General features: G+C 44.4%; 1 protein-coding gene across 1 annotated transcript; it reads right to left on the minus strand.

The window, feature by feature from the left end:
* Positions 1–8,100: 8,100 nt before the first annotated feature.
* FOXQ1 (forkhead box Q1) lies at positions 8,101–12,680 on the minus strand. The gene has a single exon (XM_070747168.1). It carries the CDS (start codon positions 11,585–11,587, stop codon positions 10,460–10,462), a length of 1,128 nt encoding a protein of 375 aa, XP_070603269.1. The 5' UTR covers positions 11,588–12,680; the 3' UTR covers positions 8,101–10,459.
* Positions 12,681–13,486: the final 806 nt, after the last annotated feature.

Raw genomic sequence — 13,486 nt, forward strand, 5'->3', positions numbered from 1 at the left:
AAATCTAATAAAGTTTTGTTTTGTTTTGTTTTTATTTTTTTTAATTTTATTTTTTTATTTTATTTTATTTTATTTTATATACACTGAAAGCATATGCACCAAAGACAAATTCCTTGTGTGTCCAATCACATATGGTCAATAAAAAATTCTAAAAAAAAAAGGTTGTGAAATGGTACAAAATGCATTTAACATCTGCCTTGCTTAGTAACATAAATTTTGAGCTCTATTGTGGTCATAAGTCAAGGACTACCTGTAATGTCCTATTTGCTGTCTCCAGTCAATATATTTCTCCAAAGGGACACACTGTATCCTTTCGTTTTACATATCACCAAGTTCTGGCTATATTTCTTATTGAATATAATTGAATTCTTAGTTGACCACACAACAGCTATAATATTATTTTAAGGTATTCTCCAAGCATGTTTCAATATTTGCAAAGACTAAAATATAAAATAAAAATTTTAAAAAGTCTGAACGTAACCAATATATATTTCTAAACCTATGTTTTATTACACAAATTCTTTCCAGGCAGCTGAGATTACCATGTCAGCCTGTTCCGAGCATGTACTGTTAAGTATACAATGGGTGGCAGGCCTAGAGTCGCTTCTGAATAATCCAATGGCTTGTAGCCTTGACAGCTGTACTCACTCACTAAAGATTCCTGTTTCTCAAATACTATTTTAAAGAATGATTTCTTCGGGGTGGGGGATGGAGTTGGGGAAGGGAGGAAACCCCAAGATAGCTTACCATGCATTTTTGGAACATATTTTTCACACACACACAAGTTGTGGGTTTCTTATAAAAAAATAACACTTTGGTTCAATATTAGCTACACTCCAATACACTATGAATGCAATCTATTAGATTGCGTAGTGGGTTTTTTAAATTTAATATTTGACTTTTTTCACTAACGTATTGTATTTTTATATGGTTGTAAGCTGCTCTGAGTCTCCATGGGATTGGGTGGCATAGAAGTCAAATCAAATGAACAAACAAATAAATAAATAACCTAGATAAATTCACAAGATAGGTATTTACGCAACTTACGACTACAAATGAGTTCAAAATTTCTGTTCTTAAGTGAGACATGTTGAAATAAATGAGCTTCAGACGCTCAAGGGTTAACTGGTTTATTTTCCGAGGTCTAAAGTATCATTGCTTTTGCTCTTTAAAATTTAATTGATAGTAATTGTTGTGGTTGGCTCTGGCCCAGCTCCTACTCCAAGGAATGTGGAGGTGGATGCAGGGGAAACATCAACATGTCATAGGCCTGTTTTATTGCAGACAGAGTCAGGTAGTGCAGTTTCCTCGGACGAAGAAGAAGGTGGGAGTGACTTGGAAGAGGAGGGCTTGGCACACAGCCCAGGAAGCCAATCTCCATTATCTTCGGTCGATTCGGATGCAGAAGTCTTGGACCCACACAGGTGCAGAGTTATGCATAGAAGAGACCAATTGAGGACATATTACAGGAGATAAGAGAGGCCACCTGTGTTTGGGTGTGGCTCTAGTAACTAGAGCTGCTGATACAAATAGCAGCCTGTTTGTGGAAGATTATCTGATCACAGTTCTTCAGGACCATGCCTTGCTGTTTTCCGGACTTTGTTTGTTGATTTTTCACGCCTTTGAAACCAAAGCAGAGCAAAGTGTGTGTGTCTCACTTCGTTGGAAGAAGGAGGGCTGTGATGTTTCTTCACAGCTGCTAGCTAAGTACTTAAGGATTGATTAAGGGCATTGTACAGACTACCAGGTTTTTTTGGGACAAGTGCTCTTTGCAATACAAAAAGGGTGCTTTGTTTCTTTTGAATTTTGTGATAAAGAACATTGTTTTGAATTTTCAAATGTGTGTGTGTCTGAAATTTTTACCCTTGAATTTTCGGGAGACTCCTACCATAGAGCCCGGTAGAACAGTAATCAATTTAATATGGTTGTCCACTCTGAAAGACCCTGGTGGCTTACAATCCATAAAAACAGTAAACCCCTCAAAACAGGCAGTCTAGATTAAAACAAGTACAACATCAAAACATATAAAACCAACACAATAGTGGTTCAGTCTATAAATCATATTGACGTCAACACTAGGCCTGGATGTATCAATGTGAATCAAAAAGAACCAACTGTAAAATTCCTAGAGCCCATAACATATAATAATATCAATGCCTGTGCATTCGGACTGCTTTATTATACACTGTTTTTTAGGGGATTTATAGCTGGAAAGGAGGAGAAACTTTGCTTTTTCCAATCTTCCATTTAACCTTAAAATTAGAAACCAGTTGCATAGCTGATACACTTTTCTTAGTAGTTTCCTAGTTCAGTGAACGGAGTTGGAATTATTTGGGAGGAAGAACAGGAGCTGAGCAGGCTTCGCTCTAGGCAGCCACATCAGATTTGCTCCAGAGATTCAGAAGAGACAGCAAAGTCACCTTGTATCTTGACTGTTGGCTCTTGGCTTAGTTCAGACACTGTAGTTAATTCATGATTAACTACGAAGAGCAATCCAGGCCAATAAACATATATGAAACCTATTTTAAGATCACCGTGTCTGCCAAAAATTTCATCCCAAGCCGGGCTCAAATCCTATCCAGGTCCTCTGGAGACAACCTGACCACATGGTTGGATTAAAAGTAAGTGGTGTTTATTATCATAAGCACCTACTTCTTCAAAGTAATGCGTAGATGACTCTGGATATAAATCACTGTGAACATGAACATTTTCCAGTTTCACTTGCACCTTTCTACTAAACAATCCTAAGGCCCCTCCCTCCTTCACACACACAAACACACACACACACACAGAGAGAGAGAGAGAGAGAGAGAGAGAGAGAGAGAGAGAGAGAGAGAGAGAGAGAGATGCTCATATCACTGAGCATCAGTTTCAATGATCCAGACCCACTGAATTACCCAAAGGAAAACTCAGCTGTCTTCTGGATTTATCTTAAGGGTGCACCCTAAAACTGATTCCCTTGTCCAAAGGTCTTGGCAATTTTAAGACTTGTGGACTTCAACTCCCAGAATTCTCCAGCCAATATAGCTGGCTGGAGAATTCTGGGAGTTGAAGTCCACAAGTCTTAAAGTTGCCAAGTTTGGGGACCCCTGCCCTTATCCATCTACCCCTGGCCTGGTAGTATCATTGGCTGTTGTGGCTGTGGATGATGGATGATGTGGTCCAAGGCTTAAGGATGTCAGTCAGTTGGACTCAAAAGAAGCCTGTGTCTAGAATGCTACTTAAATAACTTTTGATCCAATTGATCACTTCTTTTCAAACAGGCAGCATCAGTGAATTTGGCATCAGGTGGTCAAATTAAACTGGAATTTCTAATTAAAACTTTTATTTTGCCTTAAAAAAAATAAGGAAATAAAAATGCTTCAATTTCCACCACCACCCCACCATATGAACAGACGTGTTGCTGTGAAAGGGTAGGACAATATTGGAGAACTAGAAAAATGTAAGATATTGTTGTTGTTTGCATTAATTCAGTAGAGTTGTGACATTTGATAGCCCCCAATATTAAATAAGGACCTTTGGGTGAAAGCATGGAAGCCTCAGATGGCCCAAATAGTGGGTTTGTCCTTTTTTTAGTTTCTGCCAGCAAACACTCAACTGGATGCCCCCATGTGTTAGCTTTCAATTGCCATAGAGGGATGGACTTTGTGCCTAATGACTCAGGATGATGGGAACAAGAGTCCATTGTATTTGGAAGACAGGAGAAAAGGATGAAGGGATGGAAGGTAACTAGGAAACTGGAAATTAGGGAGGAGGGATTCAGAACCTAGCCAAGATTGTCTTGAAGGGGTTGTCAAGGCTAGTGATGGGCGAACCGAACCCACACAATTCGGGTCCGTACCGAATTTTGCGTTGTTCGGTATGCCGAACACAAACCCAAATTTTTTTGAAACTTCGGGCAAAGTTCGGGGTCGCGTTCAGCATTCGGAGCTTTGACATCAAGGCTCCGCCCCCGGAATCTCTTTGTGGGAGGGATTCCCCAGCTCCTTCAAAGGGAGGTCTTCACGTAAAAATAAACATTGTTATTTTTACGAAAAGGACGCCGCAGCAGCGCTGCAAGCAAAGGGCGGTCCTTTCACGTAAAAATAAATGTTTATTTTAGTATAAGGGCAGACTAGATGAATCATGAGGTCTTTTTCTGCCGTCAGTCTTCTATGTTTCTATGTTTCTATGTTTCTATGTTTCTATGTTTCTATGTTTCTATGTTTCTATGTTTCTATGTTTCTATGTTTCTATGTTTCTATGTTTCTATGTTTCTATGTTTCTATGTTTCTATGTTTCTATGTTTCTATGTTTCTATGTTTCTATGTTTCTATGTTTCTATCTATTTATCTACCTACCTACCTACCTACCTACCCAGAGGAGGCCAACTCTGTGAGCTCTTATTGGTCTCAGTAATGTATGCAGCAAGGTTATACTCCTTGCAGACAGTTGGCCATTTGCATCCTTTTAGAAGATCATTGAAGCACTTGGAGGTTAATTTGTGTCCTTACTGGGATCACCTGAATAGTGCACATAATTTCTGAAGTCTGCAATTTTTCTGGATGAGATGTTTGTGTGTCTTGAAGTTACCTTCCATCCCTTAATCCACTTATTTTCAAAGGAGCTTCATTTGAGAAGTGTCTTCTTGCTTCACCCAGAGAACTCAAAACTAAGATTCAGCTTGGGAAATCAAGAAATGAAAGTAGACAAGTCTTTCTGAGCATTGGCAGAGTTTGCACCATAGCTTTCCCCTTCCAGCGCTTCCATTAACTTCATCAATTCCTGCTCAGATTTAATCAACAAAGTCGTTTGTAAAATAGGGATTCCCTAAAGCGCATAACAATGTAGTTCCAAAGTAGAGGAATTGATAAAATAATGGATCCTTCTGCCAATTATTCAGTACACTATAAAAGCAGGTGCTGTTGAGCTTAATGTCTTGTATATTGTGTGCGGCTGGGTGGTCCAAGCCCAAATCCCCTTTTTAAAAAAAGATATTTCTCAAGGCAGTTGTGAAATAGTTCCACTGAGAACTGAAATTTATACCAGGGAAGTAAAAAAAGAACGTGCCCAATCTCTCTTGTTGGGCGTCATAACAGATTTTTCACCTGAAAATCAGTCAGTTAGCTTTTTTTACTTTCTAAATTTAGACTTAGGTGAAGCAGGAAAAACATTCCGTGTTTTAGGTACCTGCCCTGCTGCCTCAACTGCATTCTTGCAAAGACAAATGGTGTCTTGTTTTGTTTTTTGCCCTTTTAATTTGTTCAAACTGTCCTCCGACAACCTTTCAGAAGAATCTGGGAGAGTAGTGAGAGGATTGACTTTTAAGCAGGATTGTTCCTCGCAAAACGTTTTCTCTCTCTCTTTCATCCATTGCTACAGTAAGTCCCATTTAGTGCAGAGTCACTTTTTAATTCAAAGCCTTAAGCAAGCTTAGAGCATCCTGTTCCTCTTTTGAGGTTCTGATTGCTGGTTTTGAGTGAGGGCAAGTTGTTGAAAAGTTTAGAGTGCAAAATTCCTACCAGTATCCAGAAAAATGGTTGGACATGCCAACCCCAACTTCCCCCTGCAACCTGCTCTGTGAGACTTGTAAGGCATTAGAACAGGGGTCCCAAAACCTGGCAACTTTAAGAGTTTTGGACTTCAACTCCCAGAATTCCCCAGCCAGCTATGTAATTCAAAGCAATAGTTGGGGGAAAGATCAGAAGCAGCGTGAGAAAATATTATTTTACTGAAAGAGTAGTAGATCCTTGGAACAAACTTCCAGCAGACGTGGTTGGTAAATCCATAGTAACTGAATTTAAACATGCTTGGGATAAACATACAGTGTTCCCTCGATTTTCGCGGGGGATGCGTTCCGAGACCACCGGCGAAAATTGAATTTCCGCGAAGTAGAGATGCGGAAGTAAATACAGTATTTTTGGCTATGAACAGTGTCACAAGCCTTCCCGTAACACTTTAAACCCCTAAATTACAATTCCCCATTCCCTTAGCAACCATTTAGATTATTACTCACCATGTTTATTTATTAAAGTTTATTAAAAATAATATTTATTAAAGGCGAACGAAAGTTTGGCGATGACATATGACGTCATTGGGCAGGAAAAACCGTGGTATAGGGGGGAAAACTGCAAAGTATTTTTTAATTAATATTTTTGAAAAACCGTGGTATAGACTTTTCGCAAAGTTCGAACCCGCGAAAATCGAGGGAACACTGTATATCCATTGTAAGATAAAATACAGGAAATAGTATAAGGGCAGACTAGATGGACCATGAGGTCTTTTTCTGCCGTCAGTCTTCTATGTTTCTATGTTTCTAATTATTCTTTCGTTCCTTCTGGGAGTTGAAGTCCATAAGTCTTAAAGTTGCCAAGTTTGAAGACCTCTGTAATAGGAGCAAACAGATTGGCGGGAAGCTACCTGCTTGTCCTCCAGATGTGTCGGATTTAACATCAACCCTTAACCAAGCAATCTCACAGCAACAGGTTGTGGGAATTATAGTTCAAATTAACCATATGCGAGAGAAAATGTGGTGGCCTTTGCCTTTCACAAAAGTAGTATTTCCCAATCAAAGCTGCAGATTAATTAGCACTGATTGAAAAGGAGAAAAAGAATCCCAATTGTGCAGCAAAGTCCTTCCATCCATTCCTTCAGCTTTCCACAATTGCTTGGAGGCAGAAACACAACTGGTACCGATTCTTAAACATTTTGTAACTCATTGGATTTTTTTAAACAAAGGGGCATTGTCATTGCTCTAACACCCCCCCCCCCCCCCAATTTGATTTAGGCATCACTAGAAGATTAAGATGAGATCTGTTCTTTTGTTCTTCGGGGGATTTTCTACAATCAGGGGAACTTTACCAAATAGGAATACAGAATTTAAAACTCTCAGCTGTGGCAGGCAGCAGTGAAAAAGGAAGAATGCTGGGTAGAAGTTGTAATTCAGCAATCCAAAGAGGAATATATATATCCCCCCCCCCCCCAATGTCTGAAGTAGTGCTAAGGGATGTATTCTTAATATACCACTCCAAAAAAATAAAATAAAGGGAACACTCAAATAACACATCCTAGATCTGAATGAATGAAATATTCTCATTGAATACTTTGTTCGGTACAAAGTTGAATGTGCACAACAGCATGTGGAATTGATTGTCAACCAGTGTTGCTTCCTAAGTGGACAGTTTAATTTCACAGATGTTTGATTTACTTGGAGTTATATTGTGTTGTTTAAGTGCTCCCTTTATTTTTTTGAGCAGTGTAGTACAAGTCCAAATTTGGAGAAAGGGTGGGGGGAATATACTTTCCCCTGATTCAGTCCGACCCACCCCTTTATAGCATAGCACTTAGACTTATATGCACTTCATAGTACTTTTACAGCCCTCCCCAAGCAGTTTACAGAATCAGCGTATTGCCCCCAACAATCTGGGTCCTCATTTTACCCACCTCGGAAGGATGAGTCAACCTTGAGCAGGAGAGCAGGAGATTTAAACTACTGAACTACAGCTAGCAGTTAGCTGAAGTAGCCTGATGCTCTCTAACCACTGCACCACCCTGCTTGCATTTTATAAAAATGTGTTAACCAAGACAAACTTACTCATACAACCATCTATTTAGAATGCACTCACTGAATATTCCCAAACCAGAGGACACAGTATAGGAAATCAGTGATTCCAATAGGATTCATTCCATCATAGGCTTTGTATCCCAGCCCTAGGCCAATTGGCTTGGTGAGTCCTATTGAACTGTTATTATTTCACTTATTTCCAAGTTTATTATTAGATTTGTATGCCACCTCTCTCCATTGACTTGGAGCGGCTCACAACAAAATAATACAATATAACAAATCTAATATTAAAAAACATTTAAAACCTCAATATTAAAACCATGTAGTAAAAGAAAAATAAATGAAGACCAGCACCAATTTCCTTTAGACAGTGTTCCTGGCTAGTTTCACGGAGCCTCCTCCCAAATCTTGTATGGATGTCAATCACTTGCCCTTCTCGGTTTTGTCTTATATGCAGATTCATTTTTGCCCCTTTTCATTCTGTGTCTTCCCCATATTCCTTTCTTCCAGCACTGCCTTCTGTGAAAACAGCATCCCTTGGAATAAACACAGGCAACTCCAAATTCAAGACCTTTTATTAAAAAAATCAATCTTTTATTAGAAAATTATCTTGATCAAGGTTTTCATGAGCCCATGCAGACATGCACACATACATTGCAACAGGCAGTTTCTGAAAGTATCCAGTCTTTACAGGGCAACACATTTGATTGTTCCTACCTGCTCCCCCCCTCTTCTGCTTTGGAAGAGTCTGCCTGGACCCCAGCTGATGAAGGAGTTATCAGGATATAACCAACAAAAAGCATTGGGGGGGGGGGGTGAAGGGAAAGGCCAATGAACTAAGGTTTAGCAAACAAGCTCACATCAATGGGGTCAGGAATCATATTTATTTATTTTTAAATATATCTATATTTGCATTTGAATAAAAAAAATGAGAAAAAGATATCCTGCATTTGCTTAAACATTGGAGTTTTGCAGGTTATAAATAATTTAATCCCTACCCTTGGTAGGGAGAGGTATGTGCAACAAGAATCCAACGTTGTGTTTGTGAAAACTTGGCATTTCTCCTGTTCAGTCCAAAAGTGATATGCCAACAAAGCATTCTCAAACGAAACCCTGATTCCATTAATTCAGTGTCTAAAGACAAGATTCTCACCCAGTTACTCCTCTGCCTACAACCTGCTGTAAATCAGCTTGAGATTGCAGTATTAGAGCAGAGTTTACTCCAGAATTCATGTGATGAAATTCAGTAGACTTGACATCCATAAAACCAGTCCTTTCCAGCTCTCTGGGCCACAAGGCAAACCTCTCAATGTCCCCCCCCACCCCCAAATTAGTCACTTATAAAGAGCTAGTGCTTAGATTCAAGGGAAAGGAACTTGCTGGTGCCTGTAATTCTTGGAAAGAGAAGGGAAAGCTATCTCAATTGGTTGCATTTGTGTTAGCACTATGCAGAACACTGGGAGGCTTATAGATGGCAGCAAAGACTTAGAATAGTCTGCATCTACTTGGCTACCATCTAGTGGCAACTCTAGGCGGTCTGCACTGGGACTGGTTGCTGTAGAATAGATTACATGCCAATCCTCGGAAAAAACTGCAACCCTGGTTACCCCCCCCTCCCTTTTAGGCTGAAGTCTGGCTAGGGCTCATTACACTTGTTGGCCCCAAGGTGGCCAATTCCATTGCTTGGCTGTGTGTGTGTGTGCGTGCCACACTGCTCCCGCCTCTAATTTGTGTTTTGCTGCACAAAAGTCCAGCATTACAGTAGTTTCCTTGCTGGAAAGATACTGCCTGCCATGACCTCTGATGATCTCCCAATAGCCAAAACATCAGAGCTGCTCAAGTCGACTGGCTTCACTTCCACTTGCATAGAAAGGCATCTTTCAGAGTGACCTCACCTTTTCAAAGTGGTCTCACTTTCTCCCAGCTGCACTGCAATTAGGCTCTCTTCTCCCCAGACCACCACCTAAGTTGAAACATGCTTACCAACTGTCCAGATCTTGGGCTAAAGCTGCTCTGGGAGTTTAGGTAAGCTTTGCCTTCCCTGAGGTTTGCTCCAAGCTAAAGGGTGCCTAGGATTCAGCCTAGTTCGATTCAAGTTACTCAAGACCGGAAACCTAGCACATTCCAGATACCTGGATTTTAAATCCCGTGTGCCCCAGACATGACCCACGGGAATGGCAGAAACAACTTGGGTAGTTTATACCTGACTGAATACAGTCAAGGTTTTTGCCATTCCTGTTTTTCACTGGCCAAAATATCTTCTTCACCTTTGACAGCATCCCTATTCAGGATCACCCTTAACAAATGTTAGCATCCTTATCTAGGGTGGTCCCAATGCTACAGACAGGGATCCGAGAACAGCCCAAATTAATTCCATCGGACTTACTTCAGGATCGGTACAGGCTTTATTTACAACCATGGAGAAAAGATCCCCATCCTCTGATGCATCTCTCCAGATTCACTTTCAAGAGCAGGGCACCCACAAACCATCAAACAACCAATCATCATCAGTAAACGCTTTCCCTTCGGCCCATCAGAAAGAAGCTCTGCTGTCCATCTTAAAGAGTCCAACGTTTAAAATATATCTATAATAGATCTATATCAGAGGTCTTCAAACTTGGCAACTTTAAGACTTGTGGACTTCAACTTCCAAAATCCTCCAGCCAGCTTTGGGAATTGAAGTCCACAAGTCTTAAAGTGGCTAAATTTCAGGACCCCTGATCTATATAGATAAATATATATATATATTTATCTCAACAGCTTTTTGGCTTTGGTCTGGAGGAGAAAAACGGCGTTTTTAAGGCACAGTCTTTCTACTGAGTCTGGATTCCCCCCCCCCTTTTAAAAAAAGTGCGTCGAGAGACACTTCCCGTCTGTTCCCCGCGTTACCCCAACTTTTCACGTTTTGGTTTTTTTTTACACCGAGAGAGTCTCCGCTATGCGATAAGGCCTGTCCGGGTTGTGATGAGCGGCCGCCACCTGCTGCAACGCGCTGGGCAGCCGGAGGGGGCAGTAGAGCGGAGAAACGCTCAGCGTTTGCAGCTGCGCCGAAGCAAGGCGGGGAGCGGCGGCGAAGGACGAGGGTCTCGCGTGGAAGGGCTGGCGGGGATCGCGGCCGCCCCAAGTCTTCCCCTTGGAGGGCTCCAGCAGCAGAGGATCGGGGAGGCCGTAGTGGTAAACGGCAGAAGCCGCCGCCGCCAGCGGGAAAGGAGAGACGACGCCGTAAGGGACGGCCGGATGAGCGAGGAGCCGGGAATAGCTCGGGGGGGCGGCCCACGCCACCGCCCGTTCTGCCGCCGGCCTCGGCTGCTGCTCTGAAGGCTGAAAGGGCCGGCTGAGGATGCTATCGATGGCGAAGGGGCTGGAGAATTTGGCGGCCGGGGCGCCGCCGCCGCCCGATTCCCCGGAGGGGCTCTTCCGATCGGCCCTCGGGGAATCGGGCGAGGCAGGGGAAGCCTGAGCCGAAGCGGAGTCCCCTGGGGCCGGAGGGAGCCCCGGCCGGCTGAGCCGCTTCCTCCTCCTGCGGAAGACGCCGTCGGCGAAAGTATACTCGGAGTTGGGGTTGAGCATCCAGTAGTTGTCCTTGCCCCAAGGCCGCGCCGGGTCCCGCAGCACTTTGACGAAGCAGTCGTTGAGCGACAGGTTGTGACGCACCGAGTTGCGCCAGCCCGTGTAGGCGCCACGGAAGAAAGGGAAGCGGCCCATCAGGTACTCGTTGATCTCTGCCAGGGTCAGGCGGCCCCCGGCCGAGTCCCGGATGGCCATGGCGATCAGAGCGATGTAAGAGTAGGGAGGCTTCGGGCGGCGCGTGTAAGGCTTTCCGGAAGGGCCCCCCGAGGCCACTTTACACTCGCCTCCTCCCGGGGAAGGCGAAGGCTCGGGGCCCTGCCGGGGAGAAGCCGGGCTGAGCGCCGCGCAGTCCCCGTCGGAGCCCAGCTCGCTCTCGGCCGCCCGCGGGGAAGCCACGCCGCCGCCTTCCTGATCGCTGCCGACGGGCCCCCCGAGCTTGTCCTCGTAGCGGGGAGCGAAGATCTCCAGCTTCATGGTTGCCGTCCGTCTCCCCTTACTCCCACTGCCTAGGCGGCTCCTGCCTGCTCCCTCGGGAGGGGTGTGCGTGGGAGCCGGCTTGGGGGTTCTGGCGACTTAGGGCTTCGATCCCCCCTTCCCGGGATTAAGCGGGGATCAACAGCATGGCTATTGGTCAAAGTCTCGGAATGGGAGCGAGCGGGGAGGGGGAGAAGAAGAGGATCCGATCGCCTCCGCTTTGGGATTCCTGGAAAGGCAGGGCGCGGTTCCCAAACGCTGGCAGGTGGCCTTTCCTTTTGGCCTCCCTCTGCGAACTCTCCCGAAAGGAACCTCCTTCCAAGCCAAGGCCAGTGGAGAAAAGTTGCTGTCCCGTATGATTTAAAAAAAAAATCCTCACAAAAACGAGCAATTTTTTTAAAAAATTTTTTAAAGGCGTCTCAGGTGCGGTGCTCTTTTCCCATTTAACCGGCTCGACGGTCGCTTTTTTTTCTTTCTTAGAAAGCAAAACCACCGCGCGTCGCTCCAACTCCTGTCAAAAAGTTCGCGCGAACTTTTGTTATGATTATTTATTTCTGGGCGCCGGCTTCTTCCAAAAGACGAGCCCCTCTTTCCCGCTTTTATAGAGGCGTCTGTCCCAGGGCGGGGATGTTTTTGCCGCCCCTCTCTTTCTCCCCCCCTTCGTCCGGCTGCTTCAGGCAGGTTGAAAGGGAGAACAAGCAACAGGTGGCTGAGAAGTTGGAAGCGGACTTCGAATGGTTTCCCCTCAGCCGAGCGGTTCTTGAGGAGTTTGGGGCTGTTGTTGGTTATTTTTCTTCCGCGGACACGCAAATCCTTCCCTGACTGGGATTAAAAAGTCCACGGCGACGATTAAAACCGGCAGTCCGTTTCCCTCCTCCGTTGCCCGGCTCTCGAAGGAGCTTCTTCTCAACCTCCCCACAGCGGGCGAACAGTCTGCTGGCGGGCGCAACAACTCGAGTTGCCGCCGCTGTCATTAGTGGTATATATTGTCATTATCTCTCTCAGGGACTTGGTCGGGCCAGCCCATTCGAACGCTGGGCGAGAGGGGGGAGGAGGAGCGCCTTCCACCCCACCTCCCTCCCTCCCCTTACTGGGTGGGTCGGCCAAGGTGGGCACCGGTCGCGTCTCGCTGGAAAGCGATTGGTGCCTCCTTGGTCGAGCCCCGCCTCCTCCCTGAAGGTTCCGTTCAATGTAAACCGCCGCCGCGGATCAAACTCCTCCCCCTGCGTTCCTTCCTCTCTTTTTTTCGGAGCGGGAGCCTCCGTCTCAGGTGCGAAGGGCGAGGTGGCTTTTTACAGGTGGCGGTGGCGCGACCTGCCTTGGTCGCCTTCCTCGGGAATAATCGACCTGGGCACTTCGGGAGAATTTGGCGGGTGGATCGGTTGCGCCGGAGCCTTCCTTGCTGCTGATTAGAAAGAGAACAGATTAACAAGAGTTGGAAGGGACCTTGTAGGTCATCTAGTCCAAACCCCCCCCCCCAATCGCCCAAGCAGGAGACCCTACATACACCAATGCTGACAGGTGGCAGCCCAGTCTTTTTTATTTTTATTTTATTTATTTTGCCAAACAATTATAGGGTGGTAATTTGTACAAATAAAACAGATAAATAATGATAAAAAGTAACAAAAGAATACAGTAGGACAGGGATGGTAGGCACAATGGTGCACTTATGCATGCCCCTTACACACCTATTAGAAAGGGGGAGAGGTCAATTGTAGATAGTCTAAGGTTAAAGGTTTTGGGGTTAGGAATAGAAACCAGAGTCAGGTAGTGCCTTCCAGGCGTTGATTACTCTGTTGCTATTTTTTGCAGTCAAGTTTGGAGCGGTTGACATTTAGTTTAAATCGATTTTGTGCTTCTGTGTTGTTGCGGTTGAAAGTGAAGTACTCGTTAACAGGT

The sequence above is a fragment of the Erythrolamprus reginae genome, chromosome 3, assembly GCF_031021105.1.
Source record: "Erythrolamprus reginae isolate rEryReg1 chromosome 3, rEryReg1.hap1, whole genome shotgun sequence".
NCBI lineage: Eukaryota > Metazoa > Chordata > Lepidosauria > Squamata > Dipsadidae > Erythrolamprus > Erythrolamprus reginae.

Coding starts and splice junctions, on each gene's coding strand:
- FOXQ1 (XM_070747168.1), bottom strand. CDS start 11,587: ATGAAGCTGGAGATCTTCGCTCCCCGCTACGAGGACAAGCTCGGGGGG.